This window comes from Crocodylus siamensis, chromosome 3, assembly GCF_052110815.1.
Source record: "Crocodylus siamensis isolate JL-2025a chromosome 3, ASM5211081v1, whole genome shotgun sequence".
Lineage (NCBI taxonomy): Eukaryota > Metazoa > Chordata > Crocodylia > Crocodylidae > Crocodylus > Crocodylus siamensis.
In genome coordinates, this window is record NC_143397.1 from 164,711,240 (window position 1) to 164,737,351 (window position 26,112).

General features: G+C 41.9%; 1 protein-coding gene across 2 annotated transcripts in view; it reads left to right on the top strand.

The window, feature by feature from the left end:
• SPIRE1 (spire type actin nucleation factor 1) overlaps positions 1–26,112 on the top strand; it is a 186,314-nt gene that overhangs the window by 87,755 nt on the left and 72,447 nt on the right. For both annotated transcript variants that reach the window (XM_090039639.1, XM_090039640.1), the window contains exon 4: positions 25,335–25,460. In XM_090039639.1, the coding sequence (XP_089895765.1) occupies positions 25,335–25,460 (126 nt within the window). The remainder of the gene's footprint in view (positions 1–25,334; positions 25,461–26,112) is intronic.

Sequence of the window (26,112 nt, forward strand, 5' to 3'; positions counted from 1 at the left end):
TTTATCCAGTGCTTCATAATAGCCATGTGGTCTTGTGACCACAAGATTCAGTTATTGTAATTCCCTCTTTAGCAGAGCTTACTGTAAAGCTTTCTCCTTGTCTGACAGCTTGGAGAGAATGCTGAAACAGGTTTGTTCACTGCCTTGAATAACTATCGCATCTTCCCTGCCCCACTTTCCGTCTAACATGTCAGTCTTAAAAATGGAAGATTGGGTTTACTTTTTTCCTATTGATTTTTTTAAAGTCCTTAGCTTGTAACTACCTAGGGAATATAGAGTTGTCTTTGAAATGAACTTGAATGATGACCTGTCTTCTCTTAAGAGGTTCATCATTATTATGTCAAAGATTTTTGGCTGAAAAAAGGTGTACTTTCTTTTATCTCAGGGCAGGGGGATGGGAGCGGGAACTATCAAGAAGTTGAAAAACAGGGGAGAAAATAAAGTACTTTACTTTTGCCATGGGATGGATGAGGTTTGGTCAGCACTATGCCTTACCCTGGAATTGACTTTGGGAATCCCTAGTAATCTGGTTGATATGGATTCACCAGAGCTGGAAAAAAGACAACAGAGGACCAGTCCTGTCAAAATCATGAACAGAGATTATAACTTACGGAGGTATGAGGAAACCCATTTTTCAGCTCTGTGTACTTCAAAGCCATTTGGCCACATTGATTTGAAGTTCAGTTATGTGCCTTGATAAGTACAAAACTACTCTACAAACTCCCCTGGTATTTGAACAATACACATACACAGAAAAGAGATTGTTTGCCCTATAGATATGTTTTATAAACCTTGGTGCATTTCAAATGTTGTTGTGCTGGTACAAGTGAGGGAGGTGGGAGATGATACTAGTGGAGACTGGCAGTTTTAGCATATTGCATTATGTGTAGCAGGAATTTTTCTCTTTCCATTTATAGTCAATTTGACAAAGGCTGCTGTGTACCAAAAACTAATTCTCTCTTATGCATGTCATAACTTGTTTGCAGTTCTGGGTCCTTTCATAAACAATAAACTCAATTTTAAAATGTCACTGTAGCAATTTCCTGATTTTAGAAACAAGTATTATGCACAGTACTGTGTGATCTCACTGAAACTATGTAAAAGGTTACATAGTAACCAGATAATAGTTTGAAATTACATAATGCAACATAACAATTAATTAAAAATCATCTTTGTTTATAAGCAAGTATTGGGCACAGCAAGTTGTGGATGCTGAACACTGGTATAGGCTAGCTAGAGGGACTATGGAATTGTGGTTGCTTTCGAACACTACTGATATTACTGATTTGCTGATATTACCCATTTGTTGACATGGTCCTTTTAAATTAGCAGATTCAAGATTAGATGATTCTTAAATGTTAATAGTGTACAGCAGCTTTTTTCATTGGGAAGGTGAGGATTTAAACTTTACAGTGTGGTACTGATCTGCCTGTTTCTTCCATTTTTCACTAGTGTGAGAATAGAACAAATCATCAGTTCAGGGACTCGGGATATTTATTGATGACAGGAAGGATGAATGTTTTATTACAGATACTGCTGATGTCTGTAAAGAATTTCAAGAAGCATTATAGTGAGAAGTACCCAACGCAAAAGTAAAATTGCAGGCAGTAAAGAAGCGGATAAATCAAGCACTTACTCCACCTCTGTTTCTTGCCAGTATTCTTAATACAAAGTACAAGGGTAGATGTCTAGCTGCTGAACAGGAAAATGCTGCAATGACATGGACATCTATCTCTTTATCACTCATCAGTCAGGTGCAGAAAGAATATTTTCTTAGTTTGGACTGCTTCATTCAAAGCTAAGAAATCAGTTGAGAGTTGAAGAAGCGAGAGAGCTTGTTTTTCCTCTTCTAGTCTAAGAATAAAAAGAGGGAGGAGAAATTAGATTTATGAGCTCTAAAAACTTGGAAGAAAGGGAGTAAACGTTTTCAAAACAGCCTAGGTTAAAAAAAAAAAAAAGGCTGTCTCATTTTAAAGTAAATTAGGCAAGTAGGAAATTAAGCTCAAATGATTTTCACCCAAGCATTTTAGAATTTTTTCCCCAAGATGACCTGAAATCATTGGTTTAATTCACTAACCGCAGTTCTTACTTCTAATACTGTAACAGTTAATACTAGTCTTTAATAAATTAGTAAATTGTAAATGTGCATCATGTTTTTGATTATTTTTTACACTAGTGTCCATATCTAAAACATGTTTAATAAATTTTAATTTCTGATTTTTTGTGCTTAATTAAATTTAAGTTGCCATCTTAATAAAGCTTGATACAAATATGAATGCAGTTAGTCATCTAGTGAACAAGAAATATATATTCACTATTTTGTACCATACTAAAATCTTGGATTTTTAACAATCCAGAAATATTAGATTACATATACACATATGTAATGTATATTATAGATGACATATAATATATACATTTGATATTGTGTTTACACACACACACACACACACACACACACACACACACACACACACACACACACAATCTATAATTTAAAAATATATACTTATCTGCTTTGGGCACTTCGAAAACATTATGTACCAAACCTACTATACTCCTCCTCCTCCTCCTCCTCCTCCTCCCAAGCTTTCGATACGGTATCCCACCCCATACTGGTGAACAAGTTAAGAGGCTGTGACTTGGATGATTACACAGTCCAGTGGGTGGCAAATTGGCTAGAGGTTCGTACCCAGAGAGTGGTGTTGGACAGGTCGGTATTGACCTAGAAGGATGTGGGCAGTGGGGTCCCGCAGGGCTCAGTCCTTGGTCCGATACCCTTCAATGTATTCATCAGTGACTTGGGAGTGAAGTGTACTGTGTCCAAGTTTGTGGATGACACAAAACTTTGGGGAGAAGTGGACACACTGGAGGGCAGGGAACAACTACAGGCAGACCTGGACAGGTTGGACAAATGGGCAGAAAACAGTCGAATGCAATTTAACAAGGAGAAATGCAAACTGTTGCACCTATGGAGGAAAAGTGTCCAGCACACCTCCTGCCTAGGAAATGACCTGCTCGGCAGCGTGGAAGTGGAAAGGGATCTTGGAGTCTTAATGGACTCCAAGATGAACATGAGTTGTCAGTGTGATGGAAGTCATCAGCAAAGCTAAAAGCAGATGCATGACAAACAGAACCAAGGAGGTGATGCTTCCCCTGTATTGGGCACTGGTCAGTCTGCAGGTGGAATACTGCGTCCAGTTTTGGGTACCACACTTCAAGAGGGATATGGATAACCCGGAGAGGGCCCAGAGAAGGGCCACTCATATGGGTAAGAGCTTGCAAGCCAAGCCCTACATGGAGAGACTAGGGCACCTGGCCCTCTTCAGGCTCTGTAAGAGAAGATTGAGAGGTGACCTTGTGGCTGCATATAAATTCATCATGGGGGTGCAGAAGAGAATTGGTGAGGCTCTACTCACCAAGGCACCCCTGGGGGTTACAAGAAATAATGACCATAAGCTAACAGAGAGCAGATTTGGACTGGACATTAGGAGGAACTTCTTCTCAGTAAGTGGCCAAAATCCGGAACGGGCTCCCAAGGGAGGTGGTGCTCTCCCCTACCCTGGGGGTCTTCAAGAGAAGGTTAGATAGGCATCTGGCTGGGGTCATCTGAACCCAGCACTCTTTCCTGCCTGTGCAGGGGGTCGGACTCAATCTATTGAGGTCCCTTCCAACCCTAACATCTGTGAATCTACTACTGGTCTGCATTCCTTTGCCTCTGCTGCCAGAAGTACTGGTGCTAGACAGCAGCAGCCACACCTGAAGCACAAGAGCATGTATTCAAATCAGTAGCTGTGCACCGTGGATAGGGACCAGTCGCTGAAGGAGCTGTGGCAGCTGACAGAAAGCATGGGAATGTCTATATGCACCTTCTGCCAGTTGTTGGCTGTTCTGACTTAGCAGAGGTAGGTGGTCTATCTCTGCTGGCAGAAAGGAGAGTTTTGACACCATAGTGAGAGTATAAATTCACCCCAAAATTTGCTGCAATCTTTGTAGCAAAATTTTATAGGGTAGTTTAGACCTAAAGTGATCTGAGATATGCAACAAGTCATCTCCCTGAAAGGACAACCAGATTTGATGTTGTGATAATTCCAGCACAGATTCTTTAAAAATATGCTCAAAACATTTCCAGCTGCCCCTGTATATCTGAAAGAAACAAAATGTGGCAGGAAACCGGTTTTCTTCTCTGTTGCTTGTCACATTGAATTCAGATTTTCCCTATGTGTTTGGATTCAGATTCACCTTGCAATCCTGCTCTAACCATTTATTATGCATAATATTCATAATCTTTCATGTCAGAAATATGCACCATTTTTCTCTCTTTTTTTTTCTGTTTTAGCAAAATATGAATCTGTTCTTTATTCTCTGTTAAAGAGGATCCCTCATCTTGCACTTGGAACTAAAATCTGGAAGCCATTCTGCATTAATACATAGTTTATTTGCAGTGAGATGCAAGGTGTTTTGCTGTTTAGTCAAATAATTCCTAGAGAAATTCATTCGCATTTCTTACTAATGACTGTGGGAATCTGGGTAAAGGTTGTCCACCAGGTCAGTTGCTACAGCAACTCTGCAGTACAACAAAGTAACAACAGCAACAAAGGTTCTCCTAATTACTGAAGTGAACTGTATATCCTCAGGCCTAAAGATACACTTTTATTGGCCTTGAGCCAGACTGCTCTGTTCAAAGCTGAACTGATCCGCATCTTATTCTGTCTCTTCATCTAGCAAATGCCTGTGCTTTCTGAATATTGAAACTGGTAATTGCAAAGCATTCCCATGTGCTTCGTTTCTAAGTTTCACTGTCACCATGCTAGCAGCAGCAGTAGATCCATCCAGACGAATTGGACAGGACAGAAACTGATCTAATTTCAGGATTCAGTGAAGGAACAGCATGTCAGGTTCTAGTTTTCATCCTGGTAGACCCTGCTGTCCTTGATATTTACAGCATTATAATTTACACGTTTTAACTTAGCTGGCTTAAGATCCTTTCTGAAAAAGGCACAGACATCTAGCCCATTTCAACTCTGATTCAGTCTTCTGCTGCTGACAATTACTATAATTTCTGTAGGTCAGTGGTACTTTTGAACTCTATGCAACTACAACATCTCAAAGAGAATGTGCCAGGTATCTCACACAGAGTGGCTTGTGGAGTTTGCATGATATATTTTCTATAACAATCAATACTTTCCAGGTTATTTTGAAATTGGACATCTCCTTTAGCACTTTGTGCTCAATACTTCCTGTAGTCATGTTCAAAAACTCTGTTCAGTACACTAAGCAATTTATTTTTTAAGTTTTACACAGTGTAGATTTTGCTGTAACTTATGGAATCTAACTCAAGACAACAGGAAAGAAAAAACCCTTTTTCTTTTTAAAATTGGATTTTTGTAGCCCTTTTTAAGGAAAGGAGAGACATATGTAAAGCAGGTATACACACACATTTGAACCCTGGAAAAGGTGATTAGAGAATTTTCTATTTTATAACAACAAGGAGCAAATATTAGGTAGTTTAACCATTTAATACTGAGACAAGTGATTTGACTCTTGTTTCTTTGCCCCTAAAACAAGAGACCTAAAAATATATTTTTTGGCCCATTTGTTTTCCTTCAGAAGCCTTAGCAAGTCTAATGTTCAATTCAAAAATTGATGCTAGCACTGTTCGATGGTTGTGCCATGCTCTTCTACTTTTCTAGAGAGAAAAAATCCCTTTGAGAGCAAAGTGATTATATTAAAATTTAATTGACTACATATTTATAACATAGTATGTTCACTCTTCCTTCCACGTGCATATGTGCATTTGTATAGTAGATACACATTCATATGATTGTATGCATGTATTTAATGTAGTCTAGTCAAAGTATCTCTAAGTAACATTTTGCTTTTGAATTGGGGAGAGAGAAAATATGGCAATTTTGGGTTAAAACCAAACTTCAAAAGTCCTTTCTCATGTGTTAAAATCCTTTCTCTTTTGGCATAACATACAGTATTAACAAGTAAATGCAATTACTTTGAAGCTAAGGAAAGTGTTAGCATGGTTTAGTAAGGCCTCTCATGTCTGGCCTTGAAAAATCACGTCTTGGTGGAAATGTACATAATGACTCAAAGGTAACTGTAGGAAATGTGTTTTTAAATATCAGAAATTTAAAATCCAAAATATATTCAGTATGCTAAGCCTTCTGTTGTATTTCAAATGTGTGGAAAGAAAAAGGATTCTTGCACATTAGCTTGATCAAAACCCACAAATGGCTTTGGTTCAAATTTAATGTAATTTTAAAGCTGCTTTGAATGTGAGGCCTTTACCATAGTTACTTGAGTATAAGGGGACACCCAATAATTATATTCTGTATTTGGAAATTGTATACACTTGTTACAATTTTCCAGGTATAGAATATAATTATTGAAGGTTTGTCTGGAATTTGTTTCCCTCCCACTGCCACAGCAGGGGGAAATGAATTTGGGGGTCAGGTAGTCATGCTCCGAGTTGGCTGAATTTTATCAACTGCATAGTTAGTTTCCATTACTGAGCACATGCTGCTTCTGGCATCAGTTCAATGATATACAGTGTATTTAATGAGGTTTCCTTGTATGCAAATATAAGACAGGCTTCCACCCATACTGATTCAGGGGGAGGGTGGGGAGGGGGATGGACCACGACTCATTATTTGATTATATATGGTAACTGAATGATTTTGATGGATAGCTGTCCACCAGATAGGGCTCTGGAGTCTTGAACTGAGGTCCTGATTTTCCATTCCATCTATTGCAATTGGAAGTCGGCATGTGGCGCACAATTATTATTTTTGAGCTTTAACCACTACATTCTCTTTAAAAAAAATAATAGATTTGATTACTTGAAAGTGATAAAATGCGAATAGGAGCTAGTTATTGCAGTTTATTTTATTGAAAACACCATACACTAACATACAGTGCTTGGTTAGCTAGCAGTTTCCTCACAAAAGCCTATCAACATGCACATGCATGTGCATACATTCCAGTTGTTTAAATATCTTGCCCTGTGGGCACAAAAATCAGCACTTCAGCAACCTGATTTTTTTTCTGTCTTCTTGGTAGCTCTAACTCTGTTGCTGATGCTGACATTGACATTGGGCATTCAGGAAAAACTACAATGCAGTAACAAGGCTGCAGAACTATAACTAACAAGGTTATGTTAATTCTTCACTGTCATGGTCTGTTTGTATTTCTTAGCCTTCATTTGTTAGCCTTCAAATGCTTTAGGGCAAGGATTATTGTTGTTCTGTGCTTATACAGCACCAATTGCATTTACTTGTAAATATTACTAAGTCTTACTATTAACAACAAGGAAAGGCAGGAGAGATGACCAGCATCTCTCTCCTCTTTGTGCTAAATTTGATGTTTAGGTCCCTCTACATGTGCAGTTAAAGATGCAGTGAAATTTAATGTGCAGTCCACACAGTCATGCCTCCTGCTATGCTACACGTGCCATCACGCCTTATTACCAATGCAGAAGGAGTCCAATCCCCCTGTACTGGCAATAAGCAAGCTCCTGTGGCTGGAAGCTCCCTCAGCTGAGGGCTTCCAGCCATGCGGGTGTCCTATGTACCTCTGCAGCTGGGAGATGCAGCTAATGTGATCTCCTAGCCCTGGGGGTGCGTAAAGCCCCTTGACAGTCTCCTACAATATCCTTATTAACGAGCTAAAAAATACAGATTAGATGAAAGTACTGTAAGGTGGATATGTAAGTTGTTGGAACATCATACTCAGCAACTAGTTCTCCATGTATCGGTGGTGGAAGGCCAGGGTAATGGGGTTTAGCCCCCACCAAACTGGGCTGGCGACAGTGACTCCAGTACCACTGCTGCTGCAGTGCTGCACCCAGTGCCCCTGCCGTGCACTCCACTGCTGCTGCACACACAGTGCCAGTGCGTGCCGGCCCTGGAACGGCCCTGCAGGAGGAAAGGGTAGGGTCAGACAGGCACGCTTCACACCACCCAGCGCCACCCAAATATTATTTTCTAGTGCCGTTGATGGCTCAGTGTCTAGTTGGGAGGAGGTATCAAGTGAGGTTCCTCAGGGGTCTGTCCTAAGTCCAATATTGTTCAACACCTTCTTTAATGATTTGGATGATGGGAATGAATACATTCTTAGCAAACTAGCAAATAACACCAAGTTGGATGGAATTACAGACACTCTGGAAGACACAGGGCTAGTATCCGTATCCAGGATGACTTGAACAGACTGGAGAATTGGTCCACAGTCAAACAGATGAGATTCAACAAGCACAAATGTAAAGTCTTGCACTTTGGATAGAATAGTCGCATGCACAAACACAGACACAAATTCACTGCTCTTGTAGTAATCTGCAAAAATATTTGATCTGAATAAGGGAAGGAACACAGGGTAAGGGAGCAGTAAAATCCTTGATGTGTTCCAGTTTCTTGTTGGAAAAGTTTTTGGAGTAGGTAGAAAAACATGGATAAAGTTAATCAGTTTCACAAATATAAATAGCTCAGTTGGACACAACCCAACCATATTTGCCCATGACTGCAGTCACAGACTAGCTTACTGCTATAAATGAGATTTTTGGAATTAGGTTCCCTATTAATCCCAACAGGAAGGAGGAAGCTTAGCTTTCTTAGTTGAGAAGGAGGAAATTTACTTGGTATCAAATAATCTTATGGAGAGTTTTCTAATTCTGCTGTAGTTAAATGTCTGCAGCTTTAGGCTCTGATCCTGCAGTTAATTCATTTTTGATTCAGAACATGAACCTGGCCCTAAAATATCATGAGTTTAAAATAAAAATCATATACTTGAGGCTCTTGTATCAGGCTTCTGCAGGTTTTTATTTTATTTTATTTTTAAGCTTATTGAGTACACAGGGTCACAATTTCAAGCTTTTCTTTGCAATTATGAGGGCAAAAAATAGTAAGAAGCCTGAGTTCAATAGAAAATACCAGTTATTGCAGGACTTGTGATAATTTCATAAGACTAGATAACAGGAATACAAGGATCTGCCCAGAGAATTCATTGAAAGATGGGAGCCATAGTCCTTATAGGATTTTGTTACCAAGAGATGTACAAATGGATAAAAGAGCAGGGTTGCCACTTGCCTTTATTCTAGATATACTAGGAAAACATGCCACAGGTTTTCTGTTGCATCCAGGAAGCATTGAATCAGGTTTGCTAGTCAAATTATTTTCTTTAGACTTATTTATTTAAATGATTTTTATATATATATATATATATATATATATATATATATATATATATATATATATACACACACAAGCTTTATAAGTTATTTGATCTCTTGCTGTAAGCCACCCTGCGCCTTTGAGAAGGGCACTATATACAGCTAATATATACATTAAAACTGCTAATAATGGAGGTTTTCCTTTAACCTTATTTTTACAGTGAGCTGAAGACTTGAACTTGCCAGATGAAGGTTTTCAAGTAAGGAGTTACGCCATGCATGGAGAAATAAGCTTTTATCATGCTGTGGTCTAATGAAGGCAAAATAAGGCTGGTTTTGGTTGTTAAATCCATGTGCTTACTCATTGCCAATGAGGTTAAGAAGCTTGTTAATGATTTGTTTGGTTATGCAATTGAAAATCTGCTGCAAAGCTTCAAAACAAAATGCAATGGCAAATTCTATTCATCTAGTGAGAATAATTTCAATGTCCTACATAAGAACAATTAAAATAAATGAAGTCATACATTTTAAAATTTTGTATAGTATTGTACAGAGCTAAATTCCTAGAAGTAATGCCTGCTGGTGTTCATTTTATTTAATATATTTTGTGAATTTTGTTTAGCTAATTATTAATAACCTCTTCAGTTTATTACAGTGACACTAACTTATCAGATATCCATGTACTGTATTCAGATTGCTTAGTATTGAAATTGAATATGAATTATTAAAGTATCACTATAAAAACTAACCCTCTTTGCCCCTTTCTCTTACATAAATGTTAACCCTATATAGAGCTCTTGAGTTTTGCATTGAAGAAAATTCCTGGCCAGTTTTAGGTAGCTATTGATAAAGCCATTATTTTTCCCCTTTTGTTCAAGTGTTCTTATATTTTACTCAATACTTATTTTATTTGCATTTTTTCTTATTATTAGCCTCTGCCAAATAGTCATTGTTATACTTAAGTTGAACTTATCCTGAAGTTGCATATATGCCCTAGGTCCTGAATATACCTCACTTTTGTTTGCTGGGAGGGATTATGGGGAAGGAAGATCTCATAAAACCTCTCTCATCCTGTGCCTTATGCAAAGCAGCCGGATACAATAACAGCTTTGTGTTCCCATGATCATTCCTCCTAGTAAGCCAATACTAGCTGCTCCTAAGGATAAGGCAAGTGTCAGAGAAGTCTGTGGTAGCATAGGTGGCCAGACGCTCACGGGAGCATAATTGGCAAGAAAAAAGATAACCTCATGTTGGAGCGGAGAAATTCTTCACTTTCAGTCATTCAGGTCACACAGACAGTAGTTTCAAAACTTAGTTGATGGAATATTGGTTAAACTGTTATACAGATTTTAATGTACAATACGTGTGTCCACACACACCCACACAGTCACTAGAAGATTAACGACTGGAAGTTGCTGAAAGACTGACTAATGATTTTGATATATGCTACTGGTTTGCACATGCATTTGAGAAAATTGGGTGTAGGCTTGAGATTTGGCCCTTACTTATGAATAATCCCATTTATGTCTCTAAACTATCCTCAGACTGTTCCTGTTGACGCTAAACCAGTGTTTCCCAAACTATGGGTTGCAATATCAGCAGATGGGGTTGCAGGGGTGGGAGGCTGTGGGTTTGGAGTGAGGGGCCATGCTGAGTAAATGGGGTCATGCTGAGGAAGTGGGACTATAAACGGGGGCCTTGCTGAGGAAAAGTTTGGGAAGCACTGCCCTAAACACTTAGTTTAGTTGGCACTTGAGAAACACATTCCTTGAAGAAGCAAAATGTTCCCTGTTACCACGATACATTCCTGCTGAGATCATACAGGGGAAGTGAATCAATAGAAAAAGCATGTATTCCAGCAATATCTGCATGCAGGGACGGCACACTTTTTTTTTTTTTTAATCTAAAAATGATTAGGTATTTATCCAAGAGAAATTAACATTTACATGAACAAATCCTAAACAAGAAGCCTGTACTGACATGTAAAAGAAGTTGTATATAAAAATGAATTATGCTAAAATGACTGTTTTGAGATTAGTATTTGCTTGCCAGAGGAAATTTGTCACATTCAAAGAGGATTTTACTTGGAGTCATGTTATATTGCTCATATTAAGTTCTTGTTTATTTACTATTTGTGGAGCTAAGGAAGATTGAGAATAAGGTTCAGTGGGCTTTACAGATCCATAATGAGAACTCAGGCTTGGAACCTTGTAGTTAATTGTTTTTTTTCTGTTGTTTGCTTTGTTTTTCTGTTTCCTTAAGTTCCAGATATTTCCAAGGGTTTTAATTACAGGATTTATTATGAATACATTTTTCCCAAGGGTAGAGATTGCATAACTGTCACAGTCAAAATCATAGAGACACAGGCTAGGAATAGACATTCAAGAAGCCCATCCCTGAATTGATTCAGTCTTTGCAGTTTAGTCTAATCTGCAGAGTTTGAAATGGTTTGCAAGTGGGCAGATATTCACTTTTGATTCCAGAAATGCAGGCACATGCATGCAGTGGCTCAGGCTAGAAGCAAAGGGGTGCTAGCGTGGGCCTGCCCTCCCACCCCTTCTGTAGTGCTGAGCTAAAGTGGGGCAAGGGCAGGCCCCCAGGACACTATGATTATGGAGGGATTTAAGCTTCCACCATGCTTCCACATCCTCAGGAAGGGTGTGCCCAGAGGGGGTAGGGGAAGTAGCCATTGCCAGGCTTTTCCCCAGGTCGCAGTTCAAGGGATAGGGAGTCTTGTTAGGTCCCAGCCCCCAGCTAGCAGTCTTAGGCAAAGGTGGGGAGGAGCTGCTTGTATGGAGTGCATTCATCTGTTTGATGCAAAAAATTGCGGTTCGTTTCTTGGAGGCTCGCAAAGTATCACAGACACACATACATTAGGTGGCACAAAAGGTGTATTTGCAAATAGGGTCAGAGCAGAGTCAAAAACTCAGATTACTCTGAACCCACCAAGGAATTTTTGCAGGCTGTATTTATCTTTTTCCTCCTGGACACGTGTGCAGAAACAGGAACTCTTACAGCTCATTTCCGTTTCATACAAGCATACATGTGGTTACATCCCTACATATATCGCATGTATATTATAATTAACTACTTAAGTATTCAGGGCGGAGAGGTAAATATGCATCAGCTAATTGAGCATGCTCAGAAAGTACTATAGGTCACCAAGAGTTTAAACCCGCCCCCCCCCCCTTCAAGGACACAGTCAGTTGAATTCCAGCTTCTGTAATCTGCATGAGAAAAGCTAGGGAGAAGCTGGGGGAGAGTCTTCGATTTAGTATAAGAAGAGCTGTGGCAAGGCTGGGCAAGGATAGAAGTCCTTGGCAGTGTTTCTTTCTTATCAGGTGCAAGATGCAAGCTGTGCATTTCTAACAATACTCCATTTCTAACAATATTCCCCCCTCAAGATGCTTTCTGCTCCCCATTCTCATTTAGGCAGATCAAGATAATTACGAGGAATTTTTCTGAGTACGATGACTTTTGCTACAGTCTGCGCTTTGAGGGGGACTGCTGCAACTTGCATCCCTTCAACTGTGGTGGTTATCAATCTAGTGAGACAGGGAGTAAGGCAAGGAATAAAAATCAAACCAGTCAGAGCACACAAAAATACAAACCCTACTTTCTTCCACCAGGGTCCTCCAAGTAGATTAGACCACCAGTCTTTATCCCATGTGTTTTCCCACGTTTGTATTGGTACATGGGCTATTTTCCTAATCTCTTTGGCAATCTCTAAGGCTGCTTTTCCGTTATCATCTATTTGGAGACAACAATTAGAAAGGTTGAACTTTCTGCAGACTCCGCCATCCTCTGCGAGTAAATAGTCTAAGGCCATTCGATTTTGGCATATGGCTTCTCTCATCTGAGAACTCTGTTGGGCCAGTAACTCGAGAGCAGTGGCAGTTTGGTTAGTAATTATTTCCAAGACTGCCTGCAACCTGATGATTCTATTTAGCATGTATATTGGTGTCCGGTATTCCCAATTCCCATCATTAGCCCATGTAGCTGGTCCATAATACTCAATAATTCTTTGAGGGGGCCACTCATCCTCCTTCCACTTTTGGGAGCCACCCCGTGTCAAACTTACATCAATACTTCTCTTGGTCCTTTTCCAATCATCATACAAAGAGACTTCCAACTTATTTCCAACCTCAGATGGTAGCAAAAAGAAAGCTGGTACAATTACCCCAATATAGCAGGTTCCTGTCCACCTATGTGGCAGTACCGTATAGGCTCGCCTTCCGCAAATCCAATAATGTCCTTTTAAGGCCCTGTTCTCCCCTCCCAAAGCCAGGGGGGTCACGGTTCCACCAGAAAAGAGGGGGATAGTATTTGTTGTCCCTGTGCCCTAAAGGGCCGGTGTAATGGTCACTTGGTTTAAGCTGACATCTCCATACGCCATCTTTATCCCTATACTCGCACTCGGTTATTTAATTTGTGTCATTTGAGGCACTCCAATATCTGTTAAACCACGCCATCGTGCCATTCGGGTGCGCCCATTGCCAATTATAGAAGTAAGGTATGAATCGTTCACTTCGGGTCTCATTATATGCCTGAGATTTTGTAATAGTAGGATCGAAACGTGATACTCTTGCCCTTCTGACCTTTTTGAAGCAGGTGTCTTCATCATACGGGGATGATTGTGGAGTGGATGGGTTACATTTCATCCACGTGGAGTTTGGGAGCTTAACAGCAGTAGAATTCCATTGACCTGCATACTTGCTGCAATTAAGGGCATAACAGGTAGTGCATGTTCGGACCCATTTCAATGTCCATGTACACTGGCTATGTCCCAAACTCCTCCCAGTACCATTATTGCTAATACAGTACTCTCCTAATGCCACTTGGGAAAGATCCCAGCTGCGGTTCTCATCCCATTCTTGACCAGTACTCTTAACATCTGCGTTATCACTTACCAACCATTTTGGGGCCAAAGGAAAAGCCCTCCAAGGCCACTGTTCTCCGGCCTCTCGGAGTCCTCCACAGGCCCAGCAGTTGGTAAGATTGAAGGTACCTGCAATTCTTTCCATCATGTCAACATACAAATTTGTCCCTGGGGGAGCAATTGGGGGAAGCGGGGATATAGGCTGGCGGCTAGGGCTGCCCAATCCTGCTTCTCTTACTACATAGATAACAACAAGGCATATTAAGATTCCCACCATATTCTCCCTTTCTTGGGATCAAATACAGCCTAAGCTTTTTCTTTTTACTTTCTTGTCTAATTTTCTGAACTTTGATTAAGCCATCTCAGGCGCACTTGGAGATCACCAGTAGGTTCACAGCTCCACTTGCTGGCTTCTTGTTCCGAGGACGACTCAGCTTCCGGAGTGAGTTCGTCCTGGGAGTTGGTGTCCTCTGACACTCGTGGATGTCGTTTCACACGGGTATGGTGTATCCAACAGTCATGGCCAGCAATCTTTACAGCGGTGTGGGTTGTTAGAAGTACCTGGAAAGGGCCACTCCACCTCTCAGTCAAAGGTTCCTTTTTCCACCGCTGCACCAAGACCCAGTCTCTTGGGCAGAAGTCATGTACCGGTACGTCTAAAGGCAGATGCTGAAAGGAGGCTGCATACCTGTGAAGAGAAGACAAGACAGACTGCAAAGCAATAATGTACATATGAAGCTCGCTATTACCTAATTCAAAAGTTACATTTTCTCGCATCCCAGGGGGTAAGACTCAAGGGGGCTTGCCAAACATAATTTCATATGGGGTTAATTTAATGCCCCGTCGGGGAGTGTTTCGAATGCAAGTAAGAGCTAGCGGCAATGCTTGAGGCCACTTAAGGCGTGCTTCAATACAGATTTTGGTGAGTAGAGTCTTTAAGGTCCTATTCATGCGTTCCACTTGTCCTGAACTCTGTGGTCTCCATGGTGTGTGTAGTTTCCAAGTGATCTTGAGAGCTTGTGCGACTTCTTGAACTACCTTTCCCACAAAGTGTTGTCCTTGATCTGACTCGATGGATTCAGGCAGGGAATACCGGGGAATGATCTCCTGCAACAAATACTTCACTACTGTAGCCGTAGTGGCAGTCCTGGTGGGCCATGCCTCGACCCAACCAGAGAGCTGGTCTACCATGACAAGTAAAAACCCATGATGTCCAGACCATGGGAGCTCGGCAAAATCAATCTGCCATGCTTGTCCAGGGTACGCTGCCCAGGGTCTACCTCCCATTGGCACAGGGGGTTTCCTTCGAGGGTTTACTTTCTGACATGTGATGCACCTGGTAGCAATATGCTGAGCTTCTACATATAGCCCTGGGGCTACAGCTTGGCGGATCACTAGATCACCCATAGCCAAGCCTCCCATATGGGTTCTTTCATGGAGCTGTTGCAGCACCTCCCGAAGCAATGGCCTGGGTATCATGACCTTTCCTCCCGGTACTATCCACCATCCCTGGGAGTTCTTTTTTGCACAAGCTTTCTGTGCAAATTTATCTTCTTCAGGGGAATACTGCGGGACTAAATTCCGGACGTATGGCCATATGGCATGGGACAAGGCCTGCCTGGATACTTCCTCCGCTTCTCCACCAATAAATGCGGCTTCCTTTGCTGCCGCATCAGCCTTTGCATTTCCAAGCTTATGCTTTTCCTCAGCAGCCTTCCCATGGGCCCGCACATGAATGACTGCTACCTCTTTAGGCTGGTGGAGTGCATCTAGTAGCTTGATAATCTGGGGGCCGTTAGCAATTTTATTCCCAGAAGCCGTAATGAAACCTCTTTCTTTCCACAATAGTCCATGCGTGTGGACCGTAGAAAAAGCATAGCGAGAATCAGTATATACATTAACCCGCTGGCCTGTCCCCAGCTGTAATGCTCGGGTGAGCGCAGTGAGTTCTGCGGCCTGTGCCGACCATGAGCTCGGCAATGACTCCCTCCATACTACCTTATCCAAGGTTACCACTGCACATCCTGTTCATCTTTTTCCATCGATGACAGAGCTGGAGCCGTCTACGAAGTATTCAGCATCTGGGTCTTCAATTGGGTCTTCAGCAAGATCAGGCCGCACCTGTGTGGTTTGATTCAGGACCTCAAGGCAGTCATGCTTCGGTTTCCCTGGCTCCGGCAGCAAGGTTCCAGGGTTCAAGGCTGTAGTATGTTTGAAAGTAAGTCCTGGATTAGAGAGCAAAAATATTTCATACCGTGATTGTCTGGAGGGGTTGAGAAACTTTCCTCCTTCAGTCCCTAGAATCTGGGGAACTCCATGTGGGGTGTGTATTTCCATATCCGCACCCATGACTATCTTCTGGGCTTCTTCAACAACCACTGCTGTGGCTGCCACAGCCCGAAGACAGGCTGGCCACCCGAGTGCAACTGGATCTAGAACCTTTGAGTAATATCCCACGGGTCTCCAGGTTGGGCCTGATGGCTGTGTCAGCACTCCTGATGCAACCCCTTGATTCTCTTGAACATACAGTCGATATGGCTTTTTACTATTTGGGATGGCCAGGGCAGGGGGCCGGGTTAATGCTGCCTTAAGCAGATCAAAGGCATGCTGCATTTCTTTATTCCATTTCCATTTAGTGAGACTCTCCTTAGTCAGTGAGTCATACAGTGGTCTAGCCTTCCCACCATAATCTGGTATCCATAGTCGACAGAACCCAGTTAGCCCTAGGAATGCCCGCAGCTCCTTGGGTGACTTAGGTGAGGTTAGACCTTGGATTGCCTCTATGCGATCTGCACTCGGGGCTCTGACTCCTTTTGAGAGCTTATATCCCAAAAATGTAACTTGAGGCTGACATATTTGGGCTTTCTCTCTAGAGACTTTATATCCTTTTTCCCCTAGAGTGTTTAACAGTGACCTGGTGGCTTCCTCGCAGAGTTGCAAGTTTGGGCTTGCAACTAGCAGGTCATCCACATACTGGAGGAGAGTCACTGCAGGGTGTGATCCCTTCCACTCCTCCAAGTCCTTCTGAAGGGCAAGTCCAAAAATATGGGGGGCTGCTATGAATCCTTGTGGAAGAACTGTCCACGTGAGTTGGGCTTTATGGAAAGTATCTGGATCCTCCCATTCAAAAGCAAACAATTTTTGACTCTCTCGGTGAAGGGGAATGGAGAAGAAAGCGTCTTTCAAATCTAGCACTGAAAATATTTCAGCTTCCCCTGGTACTTGTGTCAAAATCATGTGTGGGTTCGGTACTACTGGATGGTCTGAAAGGACCTTTCTATTTACTGCTCGCACGTCTTGGACCAGTCTGTATGAGACCCCATCTGCCTTCGGCACTCCAAGAATGGGGGTATTATATGGTGAGGACCCTTCCACTAGCCATCCGCACCTCTTGTATTTCTCTATTAATGGCTTGAGTCCAGCTCTGGCCGCTCGGCTGAGTGGATACTGCTTTACCCGAACGGGCCCCTCCCCATCCTTGAGTATGATCCTTACCAGGGAGACTGACTTAGCTCATGCAGGGGTTCCATCAGCCCATACCGAAGGGTCTACTCCAGTCATGTGATCTTCAGAACTTACTACAGGGCGTCGGTCCTCCAGGAGAGCCATCTGATAGTTCGAGCTCTGCTTGACAGGTAGCTGGACCACCATCTGGTCGTCTCTGAAAAATATCTCAGCTTGCAATTTTGTGAGTAGGTCCCGCCCAAGTAGTGCAACCGGGCAGCTTGGAGAATATACAAAGGAGAGCTCAAGCAAATGGTCCCCCACTTTGGTGAGAAGTGGCTTACAAACAGGGAGTCGGGATTGCGTTCCCTCAATCCCTTCCACAAGTACATGCTGTTCACTAGTTCCTGCACAGAGGGATTTTTCTGGAATCATTGAAAATGTAGCCCCAGTATCCACCAAGGCTTCAAAGTTTTTGCCACCAACCCTAATGGTTACCATGGGATCTTCTCGGGCTCCAACCCGAAGGGTAATGGTCTTAGATCCCCGTCCCTTTCATTCTGTGTCCTCACCCTTTTCCTCTGCCCGCATGAGGTGACCTTTTGGTTCACCCTCTCTCTTCTCCTTCAACTTTGGGCATTCCCTCTTCCAGTGTCCTTTCTCCCTGCAGTAAGCACAAGCGTCTGCTCCCACTCTTTCTCCTTTCCCTTTCTGCATCCCAGCCTTTCCAGGGTTACCTCCAATTATAGCAGCTGCCAGCGCTGCCATCTGTCACTGAGCCTTTTTATCCTCCTTGTGCTCCTGCACTTGCTCATGATTCCCATATACCTTATATGCAATTTCCACCAGCTCTGAAATCGGTTTCCCAGCACCTCCCTCAGTTTTCTGTAACTTCTTACGAATATCAGCAGCGGATTGACCAATAAACATAAGATTTACCATGCGTTGATTATCTGGGGCTTCTGGATCTAGGTCCGAAAACCTGCGGAACGCCTCATACAGCCTCCCGAGGAAAGCTGAGGGATCCTCTTCTCTTCCCTGTCTCACTTCATACAATTTAGAGAGATTAGTAACCCGAGGCACTGCCTTCCCCATTGCTTCCACTGTAATCCCCAGATACCGTGCAGTCAGCTCTCTTCCTTCTGCAGTATGATTATCCCATCTCGGTTCCTCAACAGGGCAGGTATCATGCAAGGTACGACCAGCAGCTCCCTCCGCTTCTACCCTGGCTGCTGCAATGCGCTCTGCCGTCCCCAACACTAATCTCCTCTCCTCCAGGGTCAGGAGGGTTTGAAGCATCATCTGGACATCAGCCCAAGTGGGTCGATGGGTTTGTCCAATAGATTGAAACAGGTCCCTCATCTTTTCAGGGTCTTCACAAAAAGAGGGGCTCTGATTCTTCCAGTTAAATAAATCTGAAGTACTAAATGGGGCGTAGACAAAAGTTGCATTGCCCCGCTCTCCGATAACCTCTCACATCAGGCAATTCAGCACCGGCTGTGATTCTGCAGTCTTGCGCAAATAATAGCCCTTATTCCCTGATTCAGATGGGGCACTTGGCTGAGGCTCACGCTCTGAATCATTAGGTATGCTTTGATACGCCGGTGGTGGTTTCCCTGAGGGAGGGAGCGGTGGTGCAGAGGGACTGGATCCCGAGGAGTTGTCTGATTCATCCTCGCTACCTGACAGGGTGACCGGAGAGCAGGTCCGATACTCAGCCAATTCAGAATTCCCCCCCTCATTAGACTCAGAGAGTACAGACGGTCCTCCTCGAGTCTTTCCTTTAACAACCATCACATGAGACTTTACTAACCATTTCTTAATCCAAGGTGGCTGATTTTGAACCACCCACAACCAACAATCGATATAAGGAAATTGATTCCAATATCCGTTCTGCATAACTATTTCATGGATAGCTATCACTTCTTTTACTACAAAGGATCCTTTCGGGGTCCAGTGGACCCCAAATGTTGGCCACTTGAGTTGACAAAACTTAATTAAATCACCCTTTTTCATCTTCACTCCATAATCTGCCTGCTTTCCAAATTTACTGAAGTTTTGTAATATATAACCTAAAGGCGCATCCGAGTTTTCTACACGGGAGCAACCCACACCCATTGCCCACAAGAGTGTGCTCAACGCACACCAAATACCAAAAGATCCTAGTTACAGACGGTTCTCATATACCAGGCCAAAAATTTCCCAGTATTAAACCAAATCGAACGCGTCTTTGTTCCCAGATCCAGACCAAATTGGGCAAGGGAATTCGTATACTCACTCAGATACCCCAGAGATCTCGATCAGAATGCTGGAATGTGTGTCTGGCGTCCTCAGAAACCAAAAATTTTGCACAGGAGCCTTTAACTTCCCGGATATCCCGACTCACGTCTCAAACCCCCTCGGCGAGCCCAAAAAGGTGGCTCGGTGCGCACTCCCCGTGGTGGCAGAGACGATCTTGTCACTGAATTCTGGGGTAGTCCAAGAAAACTCCTGGCTGGCTCGCCAGATTTGATGCAAAAAATTGCGGTTCGTTTCTTGGAGGCTCGCAAAGTATCACAGACACACATACATTAGGTGGCACAAAAGGTGTATTTGCAAATAGGGTCAGAGCAGAGTCAAAAACTCAGATTACTCTGAACCCACCAAGGAATTTTTGCAGGCTGTATTTATCTTTTTCCTCCTGGACACGTGTGCAGAAACAGGAACTCTTACAGCTCATTTCCGTTTCATACAAGCATACATGTGGTTACATCCCTACATATATCGCATGTATATTATAATTAACTACTTAAGTATTCAGGGCGGAGAGGTAAATATGCATCAGCTAATTGAGCATGCTCAGAAAGTACTTTAGGTCACCAAGAGTTTAAACCCTCCCCCCCCCCTTCAAGGACACAGTCAGTTGAATTCCAGCTTCTGTAATCTGCATGAGAAAAGCTAGGGAGAAGCTGGGGGAGAGTCTTCGATTTAGTATAAGAAGAGCTGTGGCAAGGCTGGGCAAGGAAAGAAGTCCTTGGCAGTGTTTCTTTCTTATCAGGTGCAAGATGCAAGCTGTGCATTTCTAACAATACTCCATTTCTAACATGTTGATCATACTGGATCTGTCTCCCTGCTTCTTCATGCTATCTGCAGCTGTGGACAGAAAGTGAATGGCACCAGAGCCTCTCAGAACTGCCTCTGAGCTGCCTGCGCTTTGAGGGCTCTGAAACAAGTCAGCAGGGAGCTTGTCAGAACACAAAGCTTATCAGCCTATCAAGCCCTACAAAACAAAACAAAAGCATTTCTCTCATTAGTTTCAAGCTCTTGTTACCTGCAGGGTGCATTTCCATTTGCAAGGCACTGGCTTCTTGCTCAGGAAGCAACAGCCTGGCTGCAGCCCTGGTTAGGTCCAGAAAGCCCTAAGCTGGCACTGTTCTGTCTGCCTCTGTTCCTGTGAAATTGGAGACGCATGCACAGGCACCTCTCAGCATTAGCTAGTGTGGTGGGGGGGCATTGCTGGATGCTGGCTGGATTTCCTGCCACTGGCGTCCCTGCCATGGGAGAGGGAAGTGGGGTGGGGGCACTGAGGGGGTGGGGGCAGAGGGGAGCCTGGCAGATGCAGGTAGACCCTGGCTGCAGTGCCCCACCCCGTTCTCAGCTAGCCGGAGCAGTAATAGTGCTCCGGCTGTGGAGGAGAAGGGTGCGACCAGCCCTTCTCTGTGGAGCAGACAGCACAGCACAGCACAAGGCTAAAAAGCATGCTGGGACGCTGGGGAACTCTGATTTAATTTAAACCTGGAAGGGGTCTGGAACAGAAGTTCCATAAACCAGTTTGGCCTAAATCAGTTAAGTCTGATACTACTTTCAACCAAGTTTATCCAGTTTCGGTCATTTTGCAACTGGTTTATGTGCACTGAACTTATGTTCTGTTACAGGTTTAAACCAGTTTCTGATCACTTAACCCGGTTTATGTGTAAATGCTGTCCCTAGCCCCATAATCATAGAAAATTAAGGTTGAAAAGTGCCTCAGGACATCATTCAGTCCAACCACCCCTGCTAAAAGCAAGGACAATTTCTAATTATATCATCCTAGACAAAGATAAATGACTGTCTTCTTTTTTTTCTTGTTGAAAACAGAATATAGGTGGACAGTTTGAAAATAAACTGATGACATGATGATGTTTGTCTATGTCATTTATTCAGTCAAGGATCTCTGCATTGCTTAAATTCAGTTTACTGTTGTTTAAACAAGGGCTATAAAATATTCAGTTGTAATAGTCAACTTTATTGTTGCCTTTAATTTTCTATATTGGGAATTTAATCCATAATGTAAAAATATGTGCTTTAGTAATGCCATTTAAAAATAATAAAATAATGAATTTTGATCTTGTTTAAACTGGAATAATAAGGGTTTGGGGTTCATAGTGATGAAAACTGTAGCAGGTTATTAGAAATTCTACCTCAAAAGCTTGAATGTTGTTCAAAATCTCGCAAAAAATATAAAGCCTTATAAGAATTTCACAGAAAACAAGGGCAGCGAGGAAAATTTGTTACAAGTGTGCAAACAACAAAAATAAGGGGCGTTTAATCATAGAATCATAGAATCAATGAGTCAGAAGGGACCTAGACAGATCATCTAGTCTGACCCCCTGCCATGGGCAGGAAGGAGCACTGGGGGTGGCAGGGTTCATAAGATATACATATACATATTATATGTATATGTATAACTTATTATATGTATATGTTATACATATACCTTTTAGTTCTGGGATGTACCAGAGATCTGCTGCTTCAGAGCAGACTCAATTAATCGAGTCTGCTGTGTATGGGAGCTGATGAGCACCGCGCTGTGCCACTTGCAGTTGTGTAAGTGGCAAAATGCGCATCAACATGGAGAAAATGGCAGCAGTGTGCTTTTGAACTAAGCACTTCCTAGGTGTTTTAGTTCGAAAGTGCGCCGCCACCATTTTCTTTGCACTGACATGCATTTCACCGCTTATACAACTGTAAGCATCACAGTGCCAGGCGCTTGCACGTGTAAAAATGCCCAAGAGTGCTAACCGTAGAAATGAAGTAGCTGTCTGGGAAAAGCAAAATCAGTAGTACACAGAAAAGTTTGAACTCTTAAAGCTTTCAGAAGGCCTTAAAGCTACTTTTGTGAGCTTTGGTTATTTAAGTTGAGGTTTAATAGTCAAATGTAGGATTCTGAACTAAATGGATACTTTGGTCTTATCCTTCTTTACCATCTACTGGCTAAGAATCTCACCTTCTCAAGCTGTCTCCTAATCCAGCCCTACTGCATCTCAGTAGGCAACAAATATACTGAGCTACTGCTCACCTAGCAGAGAACCTATAACTTCCCTGGGAGTCCCTGCTGTGCTCTTCTGGTCCTTTTAACTTGATGATTCCCCCCTGGTGGAGGAGTGCACAGGTTTGGGATTGCATGTGGGATTGTGTATCTGCAGACTAACCCCACATAGGATCCAGCCCATGGGGCTGGAAGGTTGGGCACGATGAGGACAGTATGTCCCGCTCATTAAGACGCAGTTACCTGCCTTTGGGTCCTATGGGAAAAAATTCCTTTTATTCTGTAGAAAATAATAGTGCATTCATATAAAGACTGCAGAAGATGATTAGAAGTAGAATGACTTTTTCCCCCCTCTTTTGAAATATGATCCCAGTCTAATTGAATCTTGTGGTAAAGATTTCAAGTATTTATTTGCAAAAGGCCTGTGCAGTATCCAGCTAAGTTCCAACAGATCAGTCGGTTGTGAATATTTGTTGTAATTTGGTTTAACTCTTGATGGAATGTATTCAAATAGAGCCAAAAATTTTGTTTCGTCTCCTCTGATTGTTAACTGATTTCTGTTAACACTGAGTTGGTTTGGTGTGCACTATTTCCTAGTCATTGAGAAGAGAATGAATCCAGAGAAAGAAGCTGGCAAAGCTCTGATATTTACATAATGTCTAGGTTTTTTTGTGAACTCTGAATGTGGATGAAAACACTCTAATCTTCTTAGTGATCTCAGCAAAAATAGAATGCATTGGGTCAACCTATTTTCTAAAAAGATTCAGTAAAAAATAGAAGTCTGCATCACGATTGAAAATAAACATGTTTACTGATTGGGTTATGAAACATTCTGATGACCTAGTAATACTTGAATTATTCCATCATTACATGAGGTTTTTCTTAACATACATTTTGGTAGGTTTCCTAAAAATAGAACAAATAGCCCTTGTATTACTCTCTGTCAACTGGTTGAACATTCACTCCATTAGAATAAATTTGAACTGCAGTGTTAAGGGAAGAAAAGGGAAGTGCCAGGATCACTAAACCAATTTACTGTCCAGCTGCGCGAAAGCACCATTTCAGTTGGGAAGTTGTTTTGATGGAAAAATTGTGCTGAGAGTTGTTAGATCATGCTAAATTTGGGGAGGGATGAGGAATTATTATCCCTGTCGAGTTCATTTTGTTTGAGATTTTGAAACTACCTTGACTGTTGATTTTTGTGTCAGTATGTTCCAGCTTTCAAACACCTTCACTACTACAAGGCTAAAGTTTTGATTTAAAAATGCAGCTTAAGATTTCGGTATATCATTTCGTTATTTTATGTACCTTATGTCTAGATTTGGCAGCATAGGTATGTGCAACAGCACCTATGTAATTGCCATCCTGGAAGTACCCATCAGGTATGATAGGTCTCAGTAAAGATGGCTATTTGTTTTGGTTTGTGCTAAACTAAATTGCTTTAATTCCAACACATTTTCTGTGCACACTGCAACCTTACAACATGACTCATAGCTTGATTTTTTTTCAGAAGTATCAGTCCTTCAGCGTGTAACCTTTTTCAATTCTCTGTTGTAAAGTAACACAGCCCAAACAATTCTCTCTCATTTTCTGTTCAAGAATCACAATTAGATCCACCCTACATATGAACTTGCCAGTGTTGCATTTCATTAACTACCTGAATATTTTATGTAAATTTACTCTAATTCACACACTTACAAGTAAAGAATAGATTTATTGTTAGTGTCTTGTATGGCTTGAACAAAAACAAGCTTCATCCTGTATTCTAAGCTCTAATGCAGTTTTAAGGAGTGATGTTCTAAATTATTTTGATAATACTGCTTTCTTATTCCTATTGGTGGCACACTGAAAAACCAAGCTATACAGGATTAAAATTCATTAACTGTAGTTTACTGGAAAAAGGCAAGTCAGATGAGAACATGTTTAGTCACCGAGCAAATAGAACAGAATTAGTTGTATTAAATTCTCAGAATTTGACCAGTTCTAATGAAACATAGTGCTGGCCATTCCACAAAGTTATATAAACATTTAGCTTTAATAGTTCCTGTGTTTGTTCTACACAGTCAGTAAAGTATAAATTGGATTTATAACTCGCAGATTATGGGACTGAGTATGCATGTATACTTGCTCCTAGAAAGTTTATCAGAGGAAAGACAGGATATAGACACATTTACTATTGGACTAGTGAAGGGTTCCTCCGCTACTAAACAGAGACCATCAGTAATTTCTTTATTTCCTTATCTGAGCTCCTTTCAGAGAATTATTTCTATACAAATACAAAGGTAGCAGAAGAGTAAGGATGTGTATCCCAACGCTGCCTAAAATTAAATACCTCATATATCATAATGTTATGCTATAATTATTCTGTTATATCTTCTGTTCTCTGTTTTATGTTACAGAATTGTGTAACGTATGTACAGCGGATGAAAATGATATATTGACCTAAATATACAGATACTAGTGTATGGTGTTCCATAAGTTCTCATGTCTGTAACAGTAGAAGCAGCAATTTCTGTGTTTATATATTTAACAATTTTCATTTTCTTCCCTAGTTGTGTGCTGCCCACCTACCAACACGATCAGAGGCACCAAACCACTATCAGGCAGTATGTCGAGCATTGTTTGCTGAAACAATGGAATTGTATACGTTCCTAGCAAAAATTAAAAGTGCAAAAGAGGTAAGCAATCTGCTAGAATTCTGTGTTGTTATTTTGGTTACTATGTGAGTAATCCAGGTGAGTTGTTTTCTATTCCCAACTACCAGTGATAGGAAACTGCTTCAGGAAATTATTAACACAGTGTTTGGAAAGATAGCTGTACAGTTCAGTTTTCTTTTGCATCCAGTAACTGTTAATCATACTTATCTGACAGAGGTTAATATATATTCATGGTTGACTGTGATTAAGGACCTACCAAAATCTTTAATCTTAATCCGTTTTTACTGTGCGCCCCCTCCTCCCCGCCCCTGATTGTCAGAGGGGCCCTGGCAGTCCATCTGCTTACAACTGATCAACCAGGAGGTGAAAAACATGGTTTTAAATGCACCAGGGTTTTTGCTTCCCACCCTTGGCTATGGGGCCCCAGCAGCCCTGCTGCTTGGTGCTGATCAGCCTGGAGGTAAATCTGCGGCATATTTAGAACCACAGTGTTTGCCTCCTGGCTGATCAGCACCAAGGATCTCTGACAGTTGTGAGGGGGGCACGTGGCAAAATGAACAAGTTTAAAGGAGCCACTGTTCAGTGCACTTCTGCCACAGTTTCAGTAGGTTCCTAACTCTGATCCATGATGCTAAGTGAGTAGGGGGAGACAAAGTATTTTTGGAGTGATTGC